This window comes from Camelus bactrianus, chromosome 9, assembly GCF_048773025.1.
Source record: "Camelus bactrianus isolate YW-2024 breed Bactrian camel chromosome 9, ASM4877302v1, whole genome shotgun sequence".
NCBI classification, from domain to species: domain Eukaryota; kingdom Metazoa; phylum Chordata; class Mammalia; order Artiodactyla; family Camelidae; genus Camelus; species Camelus bactrianus.
In genome coordinates, this window is record NC_133547.1 from 16104976 (window position 1) to 16132719 (window position 27744).

A 27744-nucleotide genomic window follows, 5' to 3' on the forward strand; every position below is an offset into this window, starting at 1 on the left:
CCTAAAGATAATCAACAATAGAGTTCAAAACTAAAGGCATATTTTCCAAAATATTCTGTGTAGAAAACCTCTACCATACAGCAAAAGAGGCAAAATGAAAAAGCATGAAAACAGAGATCATGAAGAATGATTTACACACACTAAGAGTTTGAGAAACGTACTATTGGTGGGAACACAGTTTGGTGCAGCCATTATGGAAAACAGTATGGAGATTTCTCAAAAAACTGAAAATAGTCTTATCATATGATACAGCAACCCCACTGCTCGACATATATCTAGAGGGAACTCTAATTTGAAAAGATGCATGCACTCCAATGTTCACAGCACCACTACATACAATAAATTGATTAATCCCTATTTACAATAGCCAACCAAGATATGGAAGCAACCTTTTTATTTTATTTATTTATTTTTAACATTTTTTTAATTGAGTAATAGTCATTTTACAATGTTGTGTCAAATTCCAGTGTAGAGCACAATTTTTCAGTTATACATGAACATACATATATTCATTGCCACTTTTTTCACTGTAAGCTACCACAAGATCTTGTACATACTTCCCTATGCTATACAGTATAATCTTGTTTATCTATACTACATTTTAAAATCCCAGTCTGTCCCTTCCCAACCCCCACCCCCTTGGCAATCACAAGTTTGTATTCTATGTCTATGAGTCTGTTTCTGTTTTGTATTTATGGTTTTTTTTTTAGATTCCACATATGAGTGATCTCATATGGTATTTTTCTTTCTCTTTCTGGTTTACTTCACTTAGAATGACATTCTCCAGGAACATCCATGTTGCTGCAAATGGCATTATTTTATTCTTTTTTATGGCTGAGTAGTATTCCATTGTATAAACATACTACAGTGTCTTTATCCAGCCATCTGTTGATGGACATCTAGGCTGCTTCTGTGTCTTGGCTATTATAAATAGTGCTGCTATGAACATTGGGGTGCAGGTATCATTTTGAAGTAGGGTTCCTTCTGGATATATGCCCAGGAGCAGGATTCCTGGGTCATATGGTAAGTCTATTCCTAGTCTTTTGAGGAATTTCCATACTGTTTTCCACAGTGGCTTTCCTTGCTTCCCTCTCCCACTCTTAATGATTTAGATGTCTTCTTTCACAATTTTGTGTTTATTCTTTTTGTAATTCATGGCAGTTATCACCTTTCCAGTTCAGAGCTTCTCATTTTTGTAGCATCCTGCTTCTTTTCTATTTAGAGTAGAACTGTCACTATCTCTTTTAGCATGGGTTTAGTGTTGCTAAACTCTTGTAGTTTTTGCTCGTCTGTGAATTTCTTTATCTCTCCGTCTATTCTAAAGGATAGCCTTGCTGGATAGAGTGTCCTAGGCTGCATTGTTTTTTCATTCAGGCCTTTGAATATATCTTGCCACTCCCTTCTGGCCTGTAGTGTTTGTGTAGAGAAATCAGCTGAAAGTCTTACGGGGGTTCCCTTGTAATTCACTCTTTGTTTTTCTCTTGCTGCCTTTAGGATCATTTCTTTATCCTTGACTTTGGCCATCTTGATTATATGTCTTGGTTTGGGTTCTTCTTGTTTGGGACCCGCTGAGCCTCCTGTACTTGGATATCTGATTCCTTTAGGTTTGGGAAGTTTTCAGTCATGATTTCTTCAAATACCTTTTCAATCCCCTTTGTTCTTTCTTCCCCTTCTGGAGCCCCAATCATGCGTAGATTGGCATGCTTTATATTATCCCATAGGTCCCTTATATTGTTTTCATTGGTTTTTATTTGTTTTTCTCTCAGCTGTTCTGATTGGGTGCTCTCTGTTGTCCTGTCTTCTAGGTCACTTATTCGTTCCTCTGCGTTATCTAGCCTGCTTTGTACAGCCTTTAGGTCAGATCTCATCTCAGCAAATGAGTTTACTAATTCTACTTGGTTCTTCTTTATAGCTTCTATTTCATTTTTGACATTTTATATCTCTAAACACTATTACTTTTAGTTCCTTCAGTACTTTGATCACTCCTTTTTTGAAATCTTAATCTAGTAGGCTATCAGTGTCTATTTCCTTGATCGTGCTTTCAGGGGATTTCTCTTGATCTTTTAATTGGGAGTGGTTCCTCTGCTGTTTCATATTGCTCATATCTCTCTGGCACTGTGGCTTAAGGAGTATCAGTTATCTACTGTGGTCCTTAAGGAGTTTATGTATTTATCTATCTAAAGCCTATGCAGGAATAAAACCAGTGAGTGGGCGTGTCACTACCCCTGATGCCGCCTGCCAAGAACATGGGTTGCTGCCTGCCCTCTCCCAGCACTGGTCGCTGCTGCTCTGTGCAGCTGCCTGCTCCATAGGCAGGCTTGAGGAAGACCGCGGGAACAGCCCGACCCCTGCTCTGTCCCAAATCTCAGCTCCTTGTTTGTCTTGGCGTGAGTTCTCTGAGGGACCAGGGCAGAAAGATCCTATATGCCTTGGGCTGTAAACAAGTCTCAGTCCTGCCCAGGAGGCTGTGGAGTCCCCGGGCGGATTCAGGTCTCGGCCCCACCCCTGCCCAAGCGCTGTGCACAGGAGATGGCAGCTGTGGCTGCACCCCACCTCTCTTCTGGTGAGAAGTGCCAGTAATGGCGGCGCGGGTCTGAGAGACAAAGGCTACGCCCCTCCCTCCAAGGCACACCAGCCCTGTTGCTTTGCTTTTTTCGCAATTTATGGGGGACTGAGGTTGTTCTGCTCTGTTTCCCCTCCCAGCCACAGCGTGCAGCACCCTGCAGTCTCCCAGGGCTCTGTCAGTGCAGCCTCCCCGGTCCTCCGCCCAGCTCAGGCGGCCAGTCCCGGCCTCCAGCTGCCGGCTCATGTCTTGGGCTGGGTGTCGCAGGGACCCTCTGTACCCGTTTAACTTAGTTCTGTTGGTCAAGGGGTGCTTGGGGCAGATCTGAGCCTCAGAGGCTCCCCCTCCGTCCTGTTGGCCTCTCTGTTGGAGAGGGGAGACCCAGCCAACGAGTGCTATTCCTCCTTTGTCGCTCCCTCTCCACGGGATTTGTCCGCACTGTTTTGCTTTTTCTTCTTTCTTTTTCCCTTTTCTCCTACCAGATTTTTGGCGTCTTTGTCTTTCAAAGAGAGTCGGAGTTTGGCAGGTGCTCTGGTTGGCTGAGTGGGTCCATAGATGTGAGTTTTGGTGTATTTGTGGGAGAGGGTGAGCTACAAGTGTCCTTCTATTCTGCCACCTTGCTTCTCTGGAAGCAAGCTTTTTAAAATGTCCATCAACAGATGGCTGGATAAAGACGCTGTGGTATGTCTATACAATGGAATACTACTCAGCCATAAAAAAGAATAAAATAATGCCATTTGCAGCAACATGGATGGACCTAGAGATTGTCATTCTAAGTGAAGTAAGCCAGAAAGAGAAAGAAAAATATCGTATGATATCACTTATATGTGGAGTCTAAAAAAAGAAAAAAAAGAAGACACTAATGAACTTATCTATAAAACAGAGACAGACTCACAGACATAGTAAACAAACTTATGGTTCCTGGGGCGGGGGGAAGGGGGTGGGAAGGGATAAAGTGGGAGCTTGAGATTTGCAAATATTAACTAGTATATATAAAATAGATAAATAAGTTTCTTCTATGTAGCACAGGGAATTATATTCAATATCTTGTACCTGTAATGAAAAAGAATATGAGAACAAATATATGTATGTAGATATATGACTGAAACATTATGCTGTACACCAGAAAATGACACACTGTAAACTGACTATACTTCAATTAAAAAAAAGTCTGAGAAACAAGTCTAACGATGGAGACTGGCTGACCAGATTTAAAGTTTTTGACAGTTCTTATAGCATTATAAAGAATAAGTTAATAAGAAGAGAGATCGGAAGGGTACTCATGTCTGAATGATAACAGAACAAATGAGAGGTGCTGAAGGTTGAAACCTGGACACTGAGAATAGAAAGAAAGGAGGCAGCAAAATGTTACAGCAGAGCTCTACAATTTTATCACCTTGCTTAACCAAAACTTTATGCCGGCTGAATTGCAACTCATCATTTCCCCCTACCCCTAGGCCCTGGAAACCACCATTCTCCATTATTTGTCCTTCTACAACTTAGAAAATAAAATGAAAAAGAAAGCAGAGGACCAGTTTGGAAGTTCCTGGGCAAGTGATAGTGAAAAGATATTAAAGAGGTCAAAATAACTTGATTTATCAAATGCAGTTTCTTACTTAGAATTCTATAACTCTGGCCATTTTTTTTTCCAAAATAGACTGCTATATTATTTGTTATATCTAAAAATTAGGTAAATATACAATAACATTAAACATGTTATGACTGAAGCAGATTATAAAACCGTTATTTTCAAAAGATTAAAACTATCTAAAATAAAAACAAAGATGGGAGGGACATCATGGAAGATGGCAGAGTAGGAAGATCCAGGAATTGGTTTCTACACCCAAACAACTATCGGGCTGGCAAACACAGTCTGAATAGACCTTTTTGGAACTACAGAGTCTAGTCAAATGCTTGTAGCATTCAAAGGAGCTCCTAGTGAAGAAAGAGGCTGGTGACTTTCAGTGATTTTTGTCATTTTACAGTGGCTGGCTATTACCATTCATCATCTCCCATCTCTGTAAAAGGCAGCTATGGGGACAGTGGCCTGTATTCCCTGTGCTGCTTGCTGGTGCCAGGTGGGCAACACAGATTCTGTCCTCCAAAAAATTGGGGTTGTATGATATGATCTGCCTAGAAATTCACTGAAGGATGGCCATTGTTTCAATCCTCAAGTGTGAAAAGGTAGCTTCCCTCGTAGTGTTGGTGAAGGCATTAAAAAGAGCTAGAATAACCTTTTTTCCTTCAACAAAAGCGTAATGTATGTTATTATAAATTGCACACGTACATGGAACATTTTTCAGGACAAACCAAATGTTAGGCCAAAACTAATGCTCAATAAACTGAAGATGGAAATTTTACAAAGTTATCTTCTCTGACCACTTTGAAGCTAGAAATTAATAATAGAAGGGAAACTGGAAAATTCACATGTGGGAAATTCACAAGTATGTGGAAACAACTCACTCTTAAATAATCAATAAGTAAAAGAAGAAATCACTAGGAAAATTAAGAAAACACTTGAAGACAAAAACAAACAAACAAACAAAACAACCCACATGCCAAAATTATGGGATGTGGAGAATGCCGTACTCAAGAGGGAAATTTATAATTGTAAATGCTATATTAAAAAAAAAAACTCACATCAACTTTATTAAAAAACTAGAAAAAGAGCAAACTAAGCCCAAATCCAGAAGGAAGGAAATAATAATAGAGCAGAGATAAACAACATAAAGAACACAAAAACAGAATCAACAAAACAAAAAATTGATTCTTTGAAAAGATCAACTATTTTAGACAAAACTTTAGCAAGACTAAATAGACTTTCCAAAGAAAAAGGTCAGAAAAATGTAAAAAACTAAAACCTGGTGAAAGCAAGGACATTACTACCAACCTTATAGAAATTTAAAGGCTTCTAAGAGAATACTACAAACAATTGTATGCCAACAAACTAGATAATCTAGATGGAAAAGAAAAATTTCCAGAAACTACAAATTACCAAAACTAACTCAAGAAGAAATAGACAATCTCAACAGAGCTATAACAAGTAGAGATTGGACCAGTCATCAAAAATCTCCAAAGAACCAGGACCAGATGATTTCACTGGTGAATTTTACCAAAACATTTTAAGAACCAACATCAATCCTACTCAAACTCCTCCAAAAAAACAGAACAAAGGGGAACACTTCTTAACATATTTTATGAGCCCAGCATTACCCTGACACCAAGGTCAAACAAAGATACTATAAGAAAGCTGGGTCAACATCTCTTATGAATGGAGATGTAAAACCCTTCAACAAAATACTGACAAACTGAATCCCAAAGTACATTAAAAGGATTATACACCATGACCAATTGGGATTTTATTCTAAGAATGCAAAAGTGGTTTAACATGAAAAAAAATTCAATGTTATAATATACCACATTAATAGACCAAGGCGGGTAAGAAACCCTGAGCATATTGCAATAGATGCAGAAAAAAATCTGACAAAATTTAATACCCTTTAATGATAAAAACACTTAGCAAACTAGGAATCAAAGGGAACTTACTTAACACGGTAAAGGCATATATGAAAAACCCACAGCTAACATCATATTCAATGGTGAAAGACAACCATTTCCCTAAGAATGGAAACAAGACAAGGATGTTTACTTTCACCACTGCTATTAAACAATGTACTAGAAGTCCTAGCCAGCACGATTAGGCAAGAAAAGGAAATAAGAGGCATACAAGTAGGAAAGAAATAAAACTTTTTGTAGATGAGATGATTCCACATATAGAAGAGCCCATAAAATCTATGTTTAAAAACCTACCAGAGCTAATAAATGAATTCAGCAAAATTATAGGTACAACATCAACACAGAAATCAGCTGTGTTTCTACCTACCAACAATAATAAATCCAAAAAGGAAACTAAGAAAACAATCCCACTTACAATAGCATCCAAAAGAATAAAAGATCTAAGAATAAACTTAACCAAGGAGGTAAAACAACAACTACCAACTCTTGCTGAAAGAAATTAAAGAAGACCTAAATAAATGGAAAGCCATCCCATGTTCATGGGATGGAAGACTTAAGATCACAATGGTCCCCAGAGTGATCTAAGATTCAGTGCAATCTCTATCAAAATTACAATGGCTTTTCCCCCTTCAGAAATGGAAAAGCTAACTCTCAAATTCATATGCAACTTCAAGGGAGCCCAAATAGACAAAAGAATTTTGAAAACATTGGAGGATTCATACTTTCTGATTTCAAAACCTACTACAAAGCTACAGTAGTCAAAATAGTGTGGTACTTCCATAATGGTAGACATATAGATTTATGGAATGGAATACAGAATCCAGAAATAAACCCAAACATCTGTGGCTAATTGATTTTAGACAAGGATCCAATATAATTCAATAGGGATAACTGAGTAGCCTCTTCCAAAAATGGTTCTGGAACAACTGGATAACCACATACGAAATGAGGTTGAAATCACACCTTATTCTATACATAAAAATTAACTCAAAGAGAATGTGATATTGAAATATAACATTTTATATATACACACACACATACATGTATGTATGTCTTTATCTCTAGCTCTTGGCCAGAACTCCTAAAACTTTTGTAATTTCCTAAGAGATAAAGGTATAAAGAGCATCTTTTATTCTAACATTTCATCTCTGAACCCTGGTTTCTGACATAGAGCTCCTAAATCTCTTAGAATTTTCTGGATGATTATCAAAGCATCTTTTGTTCTAATGAGAAGACTCTTGGTGGGCTCCTGGATAGCTTCAGGAAAAGGGCTGGTCATCCGAAAGACCAAGCTATGATTAGAAGCTTGGAACTATCAGTCTGACCTCCCAACTTCTGAGGAGGGGAGAGCGGCCTGAGATTGAGTTAATAGTTGAACATGTCTATGTGATGAAGCCTCCATAAAAATGCATCAGCTATGGGGTTTGGAGAGCTTCCTGGTTGGTAAACATGTAAAGGTGCTGGGAGGGTGATGTGCCTGTAAAGCTCTGTAGGTCTTCCCACATATTTTGCCCTATGCATCTCTTCTATCTGGCTGTACTGAGTCTAATAAGTAAACTGTTTTATTGAGTTTTGTGAGCTGTTGTAGAAAATAGCAAACCAAAGAGGGGGTTGTGGGAATCCCCAATTTACAGTCAGTTGGTTGAAAACAGAGGTCACAACCTGGGACCTGAGACCAATGTGTGGAGTGGAGGAGAATCTTGTGCGATTGAGCCCTTAACCTGTGGGATCTGACACTAACTTCAGATAGACAGTGTCAGAATTGAATTAAATTGCAGGACACCACTTCACGTCCAGGGAATTGGAGAACTGACTGATATGCGGAAAATCCCCCATACATTTGGTGGCCAGAGTAGAGGAGAAACACAGTTTTACTTTTAGTGGGTCAATGACCTAACTACAAGAGCCAAAAGTATGAAACTATTAAAAGAGAACACAGGAGAAAATCTTTAGGACCCTGAATTTGACAATGGATTCTTAGATTTGACACTAAAAGTCCAAGCAACAAAGAAAAAATAGATAAATCGGACTCCGTAGAAATCAAACCCTTCTGTGCATCAGAGAATATGGAGAATATCAGAAGACAAACTATGGAATAAGGGTGATATCTGCAAGTCTTATTTAAGTGTTTAATATGTAGAATATATAAAGAATTCTTAACAAAAAGACAAACAATCCAATTAAAAATGAGCAAAAACCTGGAGATACTTCTCAAAAAGAGATATACAAATAGCCAACAAGTTTATGGAAAAATGTTTAATATCATTGGTTATTATGGAAATGAAATAAAAACCATCTTGAAATATCACTTCATAATTACTAATACGGTTTTAATAATAAAATCACTGTGCTCAAGCTCCTCCATGTTTTAACAAATGGCCACGACTTTAGAGAAATGATAATAAAATCAGAAAATAACAGATATTGATGAGGATGTGGAGAAATAGGAATCCTTGCACATTGCTGGTGGAAAGTAAAATGGTGCGGCTGCTGTGAAAAATAGCTTACTGGTTCTTCAAAAAATTAAACATATAATAACCACATGACTCAGCAATTTCACTCACATGTGTGAAAACCTATGTCCGCACAGAAACTTACACATGAAATGTTTCAAGTAGTATTATTCATTAACAGCCAAAAGTTGGAAACAACACATATGCCCATCAACAGATGAATAGATAAATTGTTTTTTACACACACACACACACACACACACACACAGATATATTAAGAGTAGGCCAGAAGGCTTGAGATAAGTTACAATTTGAGTCCAAAGGTGGTTTGCTGGCAGAATTCCTTCTTGTTCAGAAGAGGTCTATCTTTGCTCTATTAAAGCCTTCAACTGACTGGATGAGGCCCACCCACATCCCACATCATGGAGGGTAAACTGTTTTACTCAAAGTCCACTGATTTAAATATTAATCTCATTTAAAAAACATCTGAAACATCCAGAGTATCTCACCAAATATCTGGGTACGGTGGCCCAGCTAAACTGACACAACACTAGCCATCACACAACTCCATCAGTAATATTTCCAGGTGGAAGTAATACATTCTTCCTCTAAAAATCACACAGCATTCTATCACTGTCTATACCTACCCTTTCTAGAGTTGAAAGATCTTCAGAAGAAAGATCTGTAATCCCACAGTATCTAATATAGTGCCCTACATATTGCTGACATTTGAGTATTTCTTGAATAAATAAATTCCACAGTGGAAAAAGCTATTAAGTAAGCTATTTCCAAAATTACTAAGTACTGTTTAGTATCAAGGGAATTGAATTAAATTATCCAATAAACCTACTTAGAATAAAATGGGAAAATGACTACTTACAGCAAAAAGAATTAGCAGCTGGACATCAATAGGATGGGAAGACAGAAAAAATAACACGCAGAATTAAAAAACAAAACAAAACAAAACAGTATATATGCACAAGCATCAAACCAGGAAAAGAAAAAATGGTGAAAAGCTGCACTTGGTATTTTTCTTCTTCTGATATTTATCTTTAAGCTCTTGTAGCATATCCAGTATCATATACAAACTCTTGCTGAAACTATCTGAGATACTACATATTTAGAATAAGCTGCTATATAATATGGGTTTAATATGTCTTAATTACTTAAATATTAAAAGATCTCTGTTTATCATTTACCAGTCTTCTACAATTTGGTACCCTTGCACAGACCTTGATGACAGGATGGTAGTAAGTAGGCTCTTTCACTTGGGCAGGGAATTTTAAAAAATAAGATTCCACAGGCCTGCTCTTTGAATCATACCAAAGCCTGTCTCCACAAACCTCCACTTTAACTAGTTTAGGCCTACATTTCTTCTTTCCCAAACTCTTAAAATATTCCAACTGACCTCAATATTGTCAACTTCTTCCCTCAACCCCAATTTTTGCACACTGCTGTCAGCATAAACTTCCTAAAGCTGGACTCTGACATATGACTTTATTGGCTAAAAACTTTCAGTGGTCCTCTACAATCCATCAAGAAAACTCAGACTTGTTAACATGCCATTCAAATGACAAACTGAATAAATTAAGATAAATTTAGCAGTGGAAGCAAAATAAAGAGGGTGGGGGTGCTTGAGTCTTCCAGAGCTGTTAGTTCTTTTCTTTCCTTTGTGACTTCGTTCTCAATCTGTTGCATTGTCCATTTCTTCCACAACAACCATGAAAGGAGTAAGTGAAAGGCATTCTACTTCAAGGGAATCTTGTGAAAAGGCCCCAGGTCTGAAGGAACCTGACCGATCTGAAGACCTAAATGGCAACTAGTGTTGACCTACCTTAAGTGAGTTGCAAGGTGTTGCGGATCAGTGTAAGAGTCTTGGACTTTGTTAGTTGTCTGTGCGTTCACTTCCCTGACAAGACTACAAACTTCCTGTAGTCTGGACATTTCCTCCCAGATGTCCTCTTCATATGGCTAATTGTGACTACCTGTCAGGCCCTAGCTTAGATGTTAGGTCCTCGATAACCTTGTCTCTGTTGCTCCCTTTTGTTTCCTAGCACCTAGCACAGTGTCTAGCACTTAGTCATAGTAGGCACTCAGTAATTCTCCTGAATGGATATAAAAAGCTCCAGGCAGATATAAGCTTCGCCTATGCCCCATTTGCTCCATGAAGTCTTTATTGTGGTAGGTACCTCTGCTCCCAAATGTGCCTACGTTTCTCCAGAACCTCTAATTTACCCTCAACAGAGAGTACCAGGGTTGGAGAGGAGTAATGTGAAATGCAAAAGGGGTATTTAGAAATCTAGCCACTGTTGGAATAAATTGCAAGTTAATCATCCAGTTTTTACCCCCATCTTCACCCGATTACTTTATAGTCCTTCTTTCTGTTACACATGATGATGCCAAATTCCTGAGTCTCTTAGGAGTTTGGATGCAAATCAGGTTTACTTCTTGGCTTTACCCAATGTCTACTTAGTTTGCAGCTTTCTAAATTCTGCTAAGAAGTCATTTAACCTAATCCATTTGTTTTTTAGCCTCCAAAAATTTGTTGCTGTTGTCTCCTTTCCAAATCTTTGTCCTTTTATGGGTTTATGCCTTAAAAAAAAAGTCCTTCTCACGTAGCTTTAGAATTAATCAACAGGAAGAAAAAGTAAAAGTGCAATCTGTAGTCTAAATATAATCCTGACTCTAAGCTGCTTTCTGTTGAGCATTCTTCCTTGTGGTCTTATATTTTAATCTCCCAAACTATAAGAGCAAATTCATTGCTTAATTTAAAATAAATTCATCCAATTGGAAGAAAAAACAAAAGAAAACAGGAGAGGAACACAAACTAATATAAGGGTCATAGAGAGAGAGAGAGTAAATTTATTAAAGAGACTTGAAGTCTTCAGATTTACAAGATCCACAGAGAACCACTGAGGAAAAAAAAAAAAAAACATACCAGTGTGGCAACATTTCTGAACACCAAGAATAAAGCTTCCAGAAAGAAAAGTAACTGGAATCAGATTGGCATCAGCAACACAAGAATGTTAGAAGACAACAATTCAGTAACTTCAAAGTTCCATAGAAAAAAAGATTCTGAATTTGTAATAAAATAGCTAGCTAATCAAGTCATCAAGAAAAACACAAGTTCACTAAGAAAATCTGCCACCCACACATCCCATGTTTTCGCTTTGTTTTGTTTTTAAATGACAAGGATGCAGTGAAGCAATATTGCGGAGGGAAACAGAGAATCAACTAAAAGGTCAACATTGTTAACAAGAAACAAGAAGCTCTATGTGTCTCTGAATAAACTGGTGAGAGATAATGGAATAGCAGCAGGTAGAAGTGGTAAGAAGTCAAATTCTGGATTTATTATTAAAGTAGAGCTGACAGGATCAGAAATACATATGAGTAGTAAGAAAAATTAAGGATGACTCAAAGGTTTTTGTCTTACCAACTAAAAGAATAAGTTGTCATTCAATTAGATGGAGAAGGCTAGATGGAGAAACAAGTTTGGGACATGCTGAATGACAGATGCCTACCAGACATCACTCCAGGTGGAGAGGCGAAGGAGGCAGATGGATATACAAGTAAGGAGTTCAGAAGAGAAGTTCAGATTGGAGATAAGAGTCAGTAATCTATAGATAGCATTTGAAGCCATGAACTGGATGAAATTATCAAAAGAGTACAGATGATAAAATAAATAAGGAAATAATTTGTAAAAAATAGCAAAGAAAAAAAGAGGGGAGAGAGAGAACAAGAAAGAGAAGATATGAGCCCTGGAGCTCTCCAACATTTAAAGGTTTAGGAGTTGAAGAATCAACAAAAACTAAGATGCAAGCAGTGAGGTATGAGAGAAAACCAGCATAACATCAGGTGAAGAAAGTATTATAAGAAGAACAGATCAATTGTGCCAAATACTGCTGATCAGTAGAGTACACTGAAGATAAAAACCAACCACTAGATTTAGCAACATGCAAGTTTTTGGTAACCTTGATGTAGACAACTCCTTCAAGGAGTTTTGGTGTAAACAGAAGGCTAGAAATGGGATAGTACATAGAAAAGAGGAACTGCAGTTAAGAATAAAAGTGGTTTTTTTTTTTTTTTTGGTTGTTGCTGTTTTTCAGATAGGTGAAATAATAACATTATCTGTGAGCAGACAGGGAGGATCTGGTAGAGAAGAAAAAACTGAATACACAGGAGAGAAAGAATAGAGAATTGCTGGAGCAATGTCCTTGAGTCATCAAGACGGGATGACATCTACTGTACAAGTGGAAGGGTAGCTTTAGAGAGAACAGTTTATCTATATTGATCAGAGAAAAGCAGAGATTTGGGGCACAGATGTAAGTAACAGGTTACAGGTGGGAAGAATTAATCTCAACTAAGTAAGAAGCAGGGTTCACAGACTAAAAGTGAAGATGGGCGAGGAGGTGTTCGAGTTCTGAGGAAAACAAAGAATGGAAGAGGCAGAAAAATGGAATGAAAGGACCATGGGAATATAGCACAGATAATACATGGGAAGTAACCATGACTGCTGGGCTTAGTGAATATAAATTTACAGTGAAACTGGTCAGCGTGTCTGTGTTGATATAAACAAGGCTGTGGTTTCTCCAAGCTTGCGCCAAGAAAGCAGGAGGGGAAGGGGGTTCAACACTATATGCTCTGTACTGATGGTAACAACTGCTAGTGGAATTAAATCAGGAAGTAAATTTATGAGTGTGGGACAGTGAAAGATAGTAAGATCAACAGACTCTAGACTACAAAAGATATGAATGACTGATGGAGTTGGGGTACTACAGATTGAACACCTACACAAAGATGCTAGAAATAATCCAGATGCTGGATAGCTGGAAATAACAATGACAGAGCTACTATCTATTAAGTATCTACAATAAACTAATTACTTTTAGTATTATCTCATTTCATTCTCAGAATTATTCTGAAAGATGGGCATTATTATCCTTACTTAAAAGATGAAGAAGTTAAAGCTAAGATTAAATAACTTGTCTCAGGTCAAAGACCTACTAAGTATTCCAACTGGCCTTTTGGGTCACATTTTCTTACAGAAATAAACACCCCATAAAACCAGAATAAAATTCTTGTGAATGAAATATTTTACAGACTAAAACACTTTATCCATTTAAAAACTTATTTCAAAGCAACACATAGAAAATAAAAGGTAAACTGTTCCTACAGAGAGGACCTTCTATCACAAACTAATAAATTAAAGTTAAACCATCTACAGTTACTACTCTTACTACTTTGGCATTCAGCTAAACACAAAACTCTTGCTATGTGTCATGCACAGATAAGATTTCTTCACTCTTACTATTTCATTCCTTCTACTATTATTTCCTTCAGGTTTTATGCTGTTTTCTTTACTTCTGATTCAGAACGTCATGGCCTATCTTACTGGAAAATGCAGTTTTTGGCACCTGACTTGAGACTCCCAGACTTACCAAGAATTTCTGCAGACTACGCAGCAGCAACAACAAACTGTTTCCAAGGCTCCAAGTTCTGGCAACCTCACTAAATAGGGCAACCGAAAGAAACTGCAGCATTAAGTTTTATCAGATATTTGCGTTCTAGGTAGTGATTTTGTGAATTGCTAGATTCAGATCCCCAGCTCATGTGAGAATGCAAAAAATCAATAAAGCACTTCATAGGCATTTCATCCATCATACAAAGCTCTTCCTCTCACTGGAGTTTATGATTATGTGGCTAATTAACAATCAAGACATGGGTAAGCTATGCCAATGGACAAGACTTAACAGATTATTAAGGAAATAACCCATTACTAATTTACCTGCTTTCATATTCCTCCACCAATCACTTGATTTTAAGGACAAATAATTTTAAAAGCAGCTGGCTTATATAATCATTCTTTTTCACAAAGTCTCTTTTCCTAATGCAATGGCAACCTGATTTTCATTTGAGGGGTATATTTTCCAGGTACAGCTAACTAAATATACGCTAGATAAGGATTTTACTCATTTTAGCCTATCTTATTTAGTGTTAAAATCTATGTATATAATGCTTATAGGAAATGTGAACTTCCTCCAACTTTGAGATTCCAGTAATTACAAACCTGCAATAACTACAAGTGTCCTTTCAAATATTTGCCAAGAGCCTGCTATGTGCCAGGCACTGTTCCAGGTACTGAGGATAGAGCAATGACTGAGACAAAACCCCACCTTCACAGACCTTCCAATTTGTGGAGAATCTCTTGGTAATCAGGATCTAGTATGTGCTTTGGGCGTCATAGTCACAGATACAGGTGCATATACAACTGGAAGTATTCCACAAACTTGCATGTCACCATTTTACAACTCCCTCAAATGTCCTGAATTGAGTCTTCTCTTAAATTTTAAATGAAAATTATAATTGAGCTTGAGTCATAAGGTAAAACTCTCCCTCCCCAACAATGTCATTTAAATAATGTCATAAGATTTTATACTCTTGTATCCCTATTCTCTGCAACTTTTTACTGTTGGGGAGGAGCAACATATCTTACGTGTTTTAATTTTAAAGAAAGATACAATTGTGGAAAAGCATTATTTGGAGATAACCTCAAGAGATTTCTACAAAATTAATAAACTAAAATGCTAAATCATTTCCATTTACTCATTCACTTAATAAACATTCATCTGCCCCAGGAGCTCAGGCTCTATGTGGGGAGGGAAAGTGAAGAGAGATAACAAAACACATGCAAATAAGCAAAAAAGACTATGGATAGGTCATGATCAGTACTAGGAAGAAAGTAACTCAGAGCTGTGACAAAGACTACAAGAAACAAATTTGGTGGGAGGGGGTGGGTACGTGCACGAAGTCCTGGGTTCAATTCCCCATACCTCCATTAAAAAAAAAAAAGAAAGAAGAAACAAACTACAAGCCAGATTATCTATTAACATACTCAGACTGCCACTAAAGTTGCCTTTAAATCTTCTTGACATTGATTTAGAAGATTCCAAACATCAAAGTTCATCAAACTTACCTCAATTTCACTTTTACGGAACTAGAGGCAGTCTGTGAAATCTCTGGCAGAAAATAAAGGATATCACCCACTCGGCAGTACCTTTGGGATTGACTGGGCTTTTGATTATGTATAGTGTGGTCATACAATTTACTATCCAAACTGGAACATTTTCAAGAGAGAAAAGGGATGTTTTAATAATTGAGCCAGAATAACAGGCACAAACAAGGACTTTCCACCAGGGCCACCATATGGCCACCCTGATTACAAATTACATCAAACAGAACTATTCCAAGTTTTCAAGAGTATTTTATAGTTCCAGATGGATTTAAATTGTAAGTAAAACCCAAGTAAAGAAACTAAATTATAATTTAGATCATATAAACCAAGTGACTCCCTTACCAAAACGTAAAGATTTAAATACCTCACACTATACACAAAATCAATTTCAGGCACATTAGACTTAAATGCAAAAAGGTACAATGAAAAGTTTTGAAAAGGTAATCAAAGCAGCTCCATTATTTTGTGGTAGGGAAAAATCTCTTAAAAAAAAAGAAAGAAAGAAAGGAAAAGAAAAGAAACACTAGCCATAAAGGAAAAGAGTGATAAATATGTCTACATTAAAACAAAGAACTTCTGTTCATCAAAAGAAACCGTTAAATGGGAAAAGATACTTGCAGAAGATACATCCAGCAAAGGATTCATATTCTGAACACCAAACTCTAGAAAAAGACATACAGGAAAATGAGCAAAAGATTTCAAAGGCACTTCATGAAAGATGAAATCCAAATGACCACGATATGAAAAAGTGCTCACCTCTTTAGTAATCAGGGAGATTAAAACCAGGTACAACTACATATCTACCAGACTGGATAGAACTAAAATAACTGATACTTAGTAAACAATTTAAACAACTGCAGAATATCCAAAACTGCAGGAGGACCAAAACCTCCCCAAACCCCCCAAAACAAGACTGCAGAAATAGTTAAAACATGTTACATGCATGACGGAATACTATGCCACAACAAAAGCCAAAATAAAATATATACAAGATGATTCCATTTATATAATGTTCAAAGAGACAAAACTAAATTCTATTGTTTAGAGATGTAAGCCCGAGTGACAGAATGTCAGAATAACGTTTGTAACTAGCTTAGGAGGGCAGTAGTTGTTGATGGGTGGATGTAGCGGGTGGGAGGCTTCTGAGATGTTGGCAATGTCTGTCTTGCCCTGGGTGATAGATACAAGGATCTTTGTTTAAAAATATTTTATTTTTATCTGTGTATCTTTTCAACATGTCTGGTTATATTTCACAATAAGAAAAAGAAAATTCTCCCCAGAGGGGGAAAATACTAACATTCTAAAAAGAATTCTAAGAATGTCAAAGAGATTAACTCAATCCACATTTATAAAGAGTTAACAGGGATCTCTAAATCCAAATAAGTGCGGTGTGCAAAACATACTGTATTCTAAAATCGATGAATAAACTTTTGGCTTTAATCTGTTAGACTGCCATTCTTTGTACAAATTTTGAAAAAGGTGTAATTTCAAATAAATTTTCAACAAGTCATGTAAATTCTAAAATTTTACGACCAAACATTCCACTTCTAATTTTGAAATTTGAAGTGCCCAGTTGTTGACTGGAAAAATATAGAGTAGTTTCAGATTAGACACTGCTACATAGAATATCAAGATTCGATGACTCCTTTTTGCAAACACAATTAGATTCCCAAACCTCTGTTACACATTAAATAACCTATACTGCTTAAGAAAAAAGAATTTTTATATATGTGGGATTAAATACCAAAGCCATTAAGTACAGACATAAAATCAATGATTAAAAAAAACCCCTTTTCATTGCTGTAGTCATATAACACATCAAATCATGATAAACAGGACAAATTATGTTTGGCATATGAATTTAACTATTACAGATTAATAAAATGTTTACTGACTCTAGAAGCTGTTGAAAAGACAATTTTAAAAAATGTGGATCTTTATTAAAATACAGACTTTTTCAGGTTCTTGCAAAAGAGTGTATTCATAGATTTTTTTAAAAAGACTGAAATAAATACATTAGAAATCTTAAAAACTTTTCCCTTGTGAGGAGTAATGATACCACAGCCAACTCATCGGTAAAGCACTAAACTTGTAAGACACCTTAAAATTCAGATTAGGTAAAACAACGCTTTTCAAAAAGCTATTAAACCTCTTTAATGAGAAAAATTGTTTTCAACTTGTATGTGGCTCTCACCAAGAACTTGAGAGCCTTTTTCATAATTTCATAAAGTCAAAAAAATTAAAACACTACAAAGCTAAATATCCAGCTGGGGAGGAGGAGAGGAAAGGAAATTAAGATAAAATAATTTAAGACTCTCTACCTAGATATAAAATTTGTCCCAACACGAGTGCTATTAAAAAGGATCTACCACAGCATCCCCCCAAAATGTCATTAAATATTTGCCTGATACCGAGAAATGACTCTCCTATCAATCAAAGGTTAATTTTTTTTCTTTTACAGATTTAGAAAATTGTCTTCCTATCCTTGCAACTGTCCCTAACAATGCTATTCACTCTATAACCCTTCAAGATGTGCTGGGAAAATTACCTTAGTTATCTTGCTTCCCTCTCCCCAGTGTTCCAAAGACCTGTGAAGTTTCTTTTATGATCAGGAGCTAAAGTTTATTTTTTTCTTGGTTTCCTGGCCGAGCAAAGGCCCAGCACGTGTGAACAGAAACAAAACCCACTCCAACTGTGGCGATGCTAAATATTTCGAGGAGGACAATTTCCTTCTGACACCCAGAACTCCCTGCCCGAGGAAGCCTCCACCGGGGTAGGTCAGCGCCCACTGACCACTGAGATCTGCTTTCTCAACAAGGGTCCTGCATCAAGTTGAACCCTTCCCCCCCCCTCGCCCCCGGGATTCCGGAAACAAGGCCGAAGCGAAAGCAGTAAACATTTTTAAAGAGACGGTTGCACAACAGGCTTTGAGAAGGATTCCGGTTTAACAGGTAAATACCACACACGAGACAAGTGGGATGTGATCTGCTCGATGGTGCCAAAGGCATTTCGGGACCGTCTGCGTCGCAGAGGAAACCCAAAGTTTGGGCACATTACTTAACAGTTCACCTGAGGAATATGCAACGAATTGAAAGTAAGAACGTGAGAAAATGGGTGCTGGAGAATCAACAAATCAGCACTTTAAACTCAGGCTAGGCGGAAAAATTCTTTGAATGCTCAGGCTTTGTTTGGTGGTAAAACAACAGAACCACCGAATTTCGGAGTTGGAAGACACGTATCTCCGTGTTCTCCAGCCTGTTCTCGGACTTCAGGACCGCCCCGCCCGGCCGGCTCTCAGCCCTGTAGTTCCCGGATTGAAGGCGCCGACCTTCGGGCGGAAGCCTGGGAGCCCGGGGGAGGCCGCGGCCCGGCTCGGCCCGCGACGCCGGGGCCCGGAGGGAGGGAAGGGAGCGGCCTCCCCGAGGACGACGGAGGGAGCAGGGAGGGAGCGGCGGGGGGAGGTGGGGTGGGTTGTGGGTCGAGAGGCAGGCGCAGCCCCAAGCGCCCGGTCCGGCACCCCACCCCGAGGCCCGCCCCAGCGTACCTTTGGCGAGAGCTACGGTAGAGTTCTCGGTGTCGATAGTGTAGAGGATGCCCTCGTAGCGGATCTCCGCCTTAGAGATAAGGCTGATCTTGCTGCCGATGTAAGGGGTGCCCCCGCTCATGGCGCTGCCGCCGCCGCCTCTCTGGGCCGCTCGCAGAGAGGCAGATCCCACGCCGCTGTGGCCGCTCCGCACGCCCGCCTGCTCCGTCGGCGCCTACAGCAGCCGCCTCAGACTCAACATGGCGGTGGCGCCGGCTCCGCTACCCTCCCCCAGCCTCCCGCCCTCAAGCCGCGGCGCGGCGGCGGCGGCGGCGGCAGCGGCGGCGGCGCGGGGCATGCTGGGCCGTGGAGGCCGCTCTATCGCGAGACGCCGCTGGCTGCCAGTGGCTCCGAACTCCTCCGCGACCTCCGTAGTCGCAGCCGCGCACCTTAGCCTAATTTAGGTCCTCTGTGCCCGAGGGGCCTGAGAGGAGATTCTGGGAGTGGCGAGGTGCCTCCAGACGCCAGGACACTGCGGGCTGGAGTGGAGGCGCGAGGGGTTCTCTGGACTTAAGCTGCGGCCTCCGCCATTTCCAGACCCATTGTATCTTGTCCTAAGTCCTGTGTCTTTGCAAATACGGATCCGTCTGCCTGGAAAGTTGCCCACCTGCCTCCAAGCTCCTGGTGAGCCCCTTTAGGACCTGGTTACTTCCCCTTTGAGGCAGCTGCACCCCTCCAGGAGCTCTGAGGACCCATTACATTACCTGTCACCCAACAAGCCCGCCCCACCCCCACCCACTCCCACTCCTTCCCTTCCCTGCTCTTGGAGGAGGGATTCTGTCCACTTTCCAATGGTCTCATCCAGGCTCATGACATTCAGTGCCATTGCACACAGGCCAATCTCAAGTGTTTGCAGTTTTGATCAATTCTGTGAACTCTGGATTCACATAAAGCGTAACCTTGTCAACTGAAAAAAAAAAAACCCACCTACAATCTAATGGTTAAGAATTATATTTTATTTTGCAGACTTGATGAAAACTTAAGCTCCCTCAGGTCTCCGAGGGACCGTGGGAGGTAAGGGAGGAGCCAGGATATATAGGAGTTCTTCCAAAAACAAAACAAACAAAACCCTAGGTAGTCTAACATCAAAAGATTACTCTTAATTAAAGAAAAACCAGACATCTCAAGTTAATGAATTTAGCACTTTTCTATGTATGGGAAGATGCAAGAGTCTGGGCTCACTGAAATCATTCCTTTGATATGCACCTTAACTAGAGCTAGTAAACTGTTTTTCTCCATCCTGAATCCCCTCAGGGCGCACAGTTGAGGGTGGCTACAGTGGTTGATAGCTTGATGGCTGCAGAATCCTTTGTTTGCTTACATGGCAGGCAGCATTCTTCATTACCACCTCCTCAGCATCTCCAGGTGAACGTTTAATCCGCCATGCTCCTGATTTCTCCTCTAAACCTAATCTTTTCCCACTGTTCACCATTGAGGTACAACTTACTCAACAGTTCATACTTAACGATGGGACTCCTTTCTCGCCCCCACATCTGTTCTGACTGCAAAATCCTGTCCTTTTCACCTATAGAATATATCCTGAATCTGGTCACTTCTCACCGTCTCCGCCCCCACCCTATAACAAGCCACCCTGTTGAGATGCACCTTAACTAGAGCTAGTAAACTGTTTTTCGCCATCCTGAATCCCCTCAGGGCACACAGTTGGGGGTAGGTCCCTCTACCTCTGCATTTGTCCCCAGTAGTTTATTCTCAACCTAGTAACCCGAAAGACCTTGTTAAAATCTAAGTCAGATCGTATTACTTCTCTCCCCAGTGATTTTATGTCACACAGAGTGAAAGCCAGACTCCTTACTTTGGCTTATGAAGACATAAGTGATTTAGCACCTTGTTACCTCACTATACTGTTCTGTTCTAGCCACCTCTTTCACCCAGAACTTTTGCACTTCATTCAGATCTCTACTCAAAGTCACCTCCGGAGTCACCTCCTTACTGTTCTGTTTAAAATAATACCACTTGCATCATTCTACAGACCCTTACTCTCCTTGCTTTTTCTTCAGAGCATTTAATCTCTCTCCAGTATGTCTATTTAGTTATTTGTGTGCGTCTGTCTCCTTCACTAAAATGTAAATGTTTTGAGACGGACTTTTTTTTGGTCACTGCTGTATGATTAGGTACTTAGTAGAGTGTATGAAACAGAGCAGCTCTTCAGTAAATTGGATGAAGTTGGATGAAAGCAGAGCACAGGCAGGATGTCTGGTGAGCTGAGTGAACAAATGGTAAGAAGCCTGGCAACATGCAGATGGGGAAGCAGGAACAAAGACTAGAGGCTATGTTGAGTCTGGTGCATAATGGCTTCCAAGGAAGGCTATGAAATACCTTCTTCAGTACAAGGTTCCTGCCAGGGAGTTGAACTCTTATTTCTGTTCTTTCCTCTCCCTTCCAGGCCTACAACACAGCTTGTCTTCTCATGCTTCCTGAGTGAGCTCATCCTCTTCCATATATAAGCTAACGATTCCCAGATTTACTTCTTCATTCCAGCTCTCCTGACTTCCAGGGTCACACTAGCTATGTACTTACTAGATGCAGTTCTTTAGGTGTCCCATGGGTACTTCCAGCTCAGAATGTTCAAAATTATCTGAATCTGTTCCCTTCCCCAAAATAAACCTGGCTTTTATTCACGCTCCCTGTCCTATCACTGGCCCCAGGACTCACTAAGGTGTCCAGTCTTGAAGCCAGAGTCCTTACCTGGGTATACCCAATCAGTCACCAATCTTGCGGATTCTGTGCTCGCTTAGGCAGCACATAACCAGTCTTGCTGATTCTACTTTATGTTTTGCAATTCATGGCTTCCTGCACCCTGGGGCACCAGGAACTATGCATAAATGCAGTTGATCAGTGCAGCTGATTAGTGTGGTTGCCATAGTATATTTATTATACATGTAAATCTCTAACATATATATGCTAGTAAAAGTTTGAGAACTGTGACGCATTTCACCACCACAGCTTCTGAGGATTCAAATTCCATGTTACTCCCCTGCTTAAGGACCATTGATGACTTCTGGTAGCCTACAAAAACCAAACCCAACCAAACCAAAAAAACCCCCTCTCCGCTGAATGTTTTCAGCAACAGAAGCTCTGGAATGGAAAAGCAATTGTGTTGGAAGAGGAAATGAGGAAGATAGGTCCAAAGCAATGTTTCTAGCTAGAATACTGTTTTTAACTTACATTTGTGTTTTCTTGGTAAGGCTGAGGAGTGGCTGATGGAGAATAAGGGGGAAACAAGGCTTCTGCCTCTCACTGTCTTTGGTGTGGCCACGGTTATTCATTGTAACTCCCAACATTCTGTGTGCCTTAGGCTCTGGCCACACTAAATTCATGTACTTCTCAAAACGTATGTATCACTCTCCTTCCTCTAATCATTCCTTCGTCTCCTGTTTGATATGAAAGGCTCTCTATCCCATCTCCACTTGGTAGGCAAGATTCAAAGTCACCCTCACAGTATAGATAAAAATTACCTCAGAATAGATCAAAGACCTAAATGTAAGAGCTAAAACTATAAAGCTCTTAGAAGAAAACATTATGGTAAATCTTCTTGACCTGGATTACACAATGGTTTCTTAGATGTACCACAAAAAGCTCAAACAACCAAAGAAAAAATACGTAAGTTGAATTTCATAAAAATTAAAAACTTTTGCATTTCAAAGGACATTATCAGGAAAGTGAAGAGAAAACCCGCAGAATGGGAGAAAATATTTGCAAATTGTAGATCAAATGAGACTTGTTGTCCAGAATATATAAAGAACTCTTAAAACCAACAATAAAAACACAAATTAAATTGCCCATTTAAAAAATGTGTAAAGGATTTGTATAGACATCCCTCCAAAGAAATATACAAGTGGCCAAATAAGCACAGAAAAAGATGCTTAACATCGTTAATCATTAGGGAAATGCAAATCAAAACCACAATGAGATATCACTTCATACCTAGCAGGATGATTGTGTTTAAAAAGATAGACAATAACAAGTGTTATTGAGGATGTAGAGAAATTGGAGCCCTTATACATTGCTGATGGGAACATAAAATAGTGCAGCCTGTTCGGAAAACAGTTGGGCAGTTTCTCAAAAAGTTGAACATAGAGTTACCATATTACACAACTGTTCCGTTCTTATGTACCCATGATAGCTAAAAACATATGTGCCTGCAAAAACCTTGTACACAGATGTTCATAGCAGCATTATTCATAATAGAGTGGAAACAACCCAAATATCCATCAACTGGTGAATGGATAAATAAAATATGGCACGTCCATATGATGAGATATTATTTAGCCATAAAAACAAATGAAGTACTGATACATGCTCCAACATGGATGAATCTTAAAAGTATGCTAAGTGAAAGAAATCAGACATGAAATGTCATATATTATATGATTCCATTGGTATGAAGTGTCCAGAATAGGAAAATCCATAGATACATAAAATAGATTAGTGGATTAGTGGTTGCCAGGGCTGGGGAGTGACTGCTAATGGATGGAGGTTTCTCTCTGGGGTGATGAAAATGTCTGGAATTAGACAGTGGTGATTGTTAAACTATATTATTAATATTCTCAATACCCACTAAATTATACACTTTAAAAAGTGAATTTTATAATATGTGAATTGTATCACAATAAAAATATGCCTCTTCATATTATGACTCTATTAAACTAAGGTTTCATAGCAACATGGGCACATGCTTATAATATTTAAATAAAAAACCTGGATACAAAATTATATGAGTATAAAGACTTATTTTGAAAAAAGACAGCATATGAAAATAAAGCAGTAAAGTAAATGCTATTGTGTCAAGGTATTAGATATAATGTTTTGTGGTAAATTTTCTCTCTGTATTAGTAAGGAGATGTGTTCTGGTTATCTATTGCTGTATAACAAACCACTGTAAAATTCAATAATTTAAAACAATTACCATTTTATTACATCTCACAGTTTTTAGAGCAGGGCATGACTAAGTAATTCTGTTTTAAAATAGCACCATCTGTGGTCATTTGGTGGCCACTTGCCTGGTCTAGAAGGTCCTAGATGTCTTCATTAACATGACTGGCAGGAACAGCTAGAAGGCTGGGACTCTTATGACACTGTGAAACCACCTTACCAGCTTGGACTGTCAGCTTTCTTATTTGTGCTAGTGTTATTTTGAGTCTTTCTGTTTTCTTTTCTTTCCTTCTTTCTTTTTTTTTTTTTTTTTTTTGAGTCTTTCTTAAATAGCAGTCAAATACATTTCCCAAGTGTTGCAAAAAGGAAGACAAATGATTGGGTCAGTCATTTTACTGACTGGAGGAGGAACCACATCTTACACAGGGTTGAATTCTGAACTCAGTATGTGTGTCAGTTGGTTCTTCTCAGAAGTAGCTACTGAGACAGGAGTGAGAGGTTTATTGGAAGTAATGACTGTGAAAAGTAAAAGGGAGAGGAAGCAGGATTGAGCAGGGAGAGTTTGCAGATCTGAGAAAATCTCAGCCAACCTAACAGGGCTCCTGGAGCAAAGATTACTCTTTAGAATAGACCCACATCATGCAGAAATTATGAGGCCTAGTACCCCTGCTGTTCTCTGTTATTGGCTGGGGCTGCCCAGGAAGAACATGGACTTGGATTGAAAGCTCTCTGCTAACTGCATTCCTTGGTAACAGCATCACAGTTCCTTTCATTATTTCTTTCTTCCTTCTTTCCTTCCTTTCTTTTTTCTTTCTCTTTCTTTCTTTCTCTTTCTAAATTTTCTTTTTCTTTTTAAAAAATATTTTGTTGTTTTTAATTTCTTTCTTTGTTCATTTGTTTGTTTTCCTTTTTTTTGGAGGAGTAAATTAGGTTTGTTTGTTTAATGGAAGTACTGGGGATTGGTTCCAGGACCTCTTGCATGCTAGGCAAGCACTCTACCACGGAGCTATACCCTCCTCGCACAAGTCCTTTCTTGAAGCAAGTAAAAATTAGGTAGTCAACAGTTCCCTAAGTCTTTTCCTGTGATTGCATCTTACTTTAGCAAGAGTTAATGAATTAGATGTCCAATTTAATAAGTTTCTCTTCTATAAAACTTTATATTCATAGAGTAGAACTTTTGAGATTTTTCTATTTTTTTCTTATCTGTTTCATTAATTTTTTTAAAGAATTTGATCTAAGTTGTGAAATGTATTGTTATAAACTTATTCATAATATCCTGTTAATATCCTTTTTTTTTTCTGGGTTCAAAATTTTAAAATTGCTTATGTTCAGTGCAAACCAGAGTGTTCAAATTCATGGCACAAGTTTTATTAGTCTTGGGTATTTTTGTATTCTTTATATGAATATTGTCTGTTTTATTAACACATATTGCTCTCAGCATACAGATGCAGATTATTTTCTAGCTATTATTAAAAGTAAGAAAAAAAAAGTAAGGTAGGGTGTTCTGTAGAAGTGCTACGTTATTATTCAGTGAGTTATTTGCTATTGTTCTTTTTTGGCCATTTCTTGTTAGGGAATTGTATCCTGTGCTGCTTGTTGCATTTTCTCCAGTTTTTCCAGTCAGATTTTAAGGATAAAAGTTGGGGTTTACACAGCACCACTTGGTTATATCTTCCACAGACAACTGCCCTTGTTTTGGAAGAACTTCCCAGAACATTGACTTCACTTCTGCCATATCTGATATGGTTTCTTGCTGAAAGTTCTACTGTTCTTTCTCCCCGCAGCTTTAGGCATCCAACCGGATATTACCAAGATGACTGACAGGTGTTGACTGAAACCTACAGAAGGAACTTGCTTGGCGACTCCAGTTGGAATGGATACTCCCTGGGGCAACCGGGGGCCAAGTTATCCCCATCTTTCCATCATGACCCCAATCTAAATTGTCAAATGCAACTTTCGGACAGGACAGGGATTTTTGGAGCCCTCAACTCTTGTCTACCTAGGTAAGTGGACTAGATGTCCCAACAAAATAAGAGCGAGGAAACTTGCTCGCTCAATACCTCAACCCGGGCAGGTAGTCCGGAATATGAACTAACTTGTTTAGTATGGGATGTCTGGGTCACCTTTGGTTCGTTTTTGTGCCTTCTTACAGATGCATGTCTTCCGAGACAGCTCAACTGTTGCCCCAAGCAACTGTCCCTGTTAGTGTCCTTTTAACACCTGTAGGCTCTGTAGTGATGTTTCCCCTATAATTAGGGTCTTCTTCCCCCCAACCCCTGCCCCTTATGTCTTGCTAGGGGTTTATCACTTTTATTCATCTATTCAAGGAACTCGATTTGGTTTTGTTACTTTTATCTATTGTTTGTTTTCCATTTCATTGACTTCTGCTATTATCTTCATTATTTCCTTCCTTCTACTTATTTTGGGTTTAATTTGCTCTTCTTTTTTTTAGCTTCTTTAAGGTAGAAGCTTAAATTGTAGATGTTAAACCATTCTTCTTTTCTAATATAAGCATTTAAACCTGTAAATTTCCTTCTAACAATACTTTAGCTGCATCCCACATAATTTAATATGTATTTTTTTTATTATTATTCAGCTAGAAACATTTTCTAATTTCCTACTGTGATTTCTTCTTTGACCCATAAATTATTTCAAACAGTGTGGCATAATTTCCAGATTTTGGAGAATTTTCTACTTGTCTTTTGTTAATAATTCCTTATATATATATCCATCATGGTCAGAGAGTATGCTCTGCATGAAATCCTTTGAAATTATTGAGACTTGTTTTATAGACTGATGAATTGATGAATGTTCCATATGCACTTAAAAAGAATGTGCATTCTGCAGTTATTGGGTGTATTATTCTGTAAATGTTGAGTCAAATTGGTTGATCATGTTCTTCAAATCTTCTGATTTTTTTGGTCTGTTCTAATAGTTACTGGAGAGATATGTTAAAAATCTCTATGATGGTAGATTCATCTATTTTTCTTTTTATATATATATATATCAATTTTGCTTCATATGTTATTAGACGCATGTAATTTGTTTTCAACCATCTTTTCTTTTTTAATTGAAGTATGGTTGATTTACAATGTTTCTGATATATAGCAAAGTTACACATATATACATATATAAATCTATTCTTTTTCAGATTCTTTTCCATTATGGTTATTACAAGATACTGAATACAGTTCCCTGTGCTGTACAGTAGGTCCTTGTTGGTTATCTATTTTACATATGTCAATTCTAAACTCCCAATTTATCCACCCATCTTTCTATTCTGGTAACCATAAGTTTGTTTTCTATGTCTGTGAGACTGTTTCTGTTTTGTAAATAAGTTCATTTGTATCATTTTTTTAGATTCCACATAAGAGCAATATCATACAATATTTGTCTTCTGTCTGACTTGCTTCACTTATGATAATCTCTAAGTCCATCCATGTTGTTGTAAATGGCATTATTTCATTCTTTTTTATGGCTGAGTAATATTCCATTACGCACACACACAGACACGCACACACACACACACACACACATACATGTACATACACACCACATCTTCTTTATTCATTCATCTATTGATGGGCATTTAGATTGTTTCCATGTCTTGGCTATTGTAAATAGTGCTAGGTGCACGTAGTTTGGATTGTTACTCTCTCCTAGTGAATCAACACTTTTATCATTATGAAACAGCTTTTTGTCAGGTCCTTTACATGATACTAAT

At 38.4% G+C, this 27744-nt stretch overlaps 1 protein-coding gene and 1 pseudogene across 4 annotated transcripts in view; both read right to left on the reverse strand.

Moving 5' to 3' along the window:
- The window catches only part of LSM14A (LSM14A mRNA processing body assembly factor), a 49935-nt gene extending 30711 nt beyond the window's left edge, over nt 1–19224 (reverse strand). For all 4 annotated transcript variants that reach the window (XM_074369832.1, XM_074369831.1, XM_074369830.1 and 1 more), the window contains exon 1: nt 19089–19224. In XM_074369832.1, the coding sequence (XP_074225933.1) occupies nt 19089–19209 (121 nt within the window). In that variant the 5' untranslated portion in view covers nt 19210–19224. The remainder of the gene's footprint in view (nt 1–19088) is intronic.
- Nucleotides 19225–25547: 6323 nt separating this feature from the next.
- LOC123615373 (BBSome-interacting protein 1-like) lies at nt 25548–25755 on the reverse strand (annotated as a pseudogene).
- Between the last annotated feature and the right edge of the window lie 1989 nt (nt 25756–27744).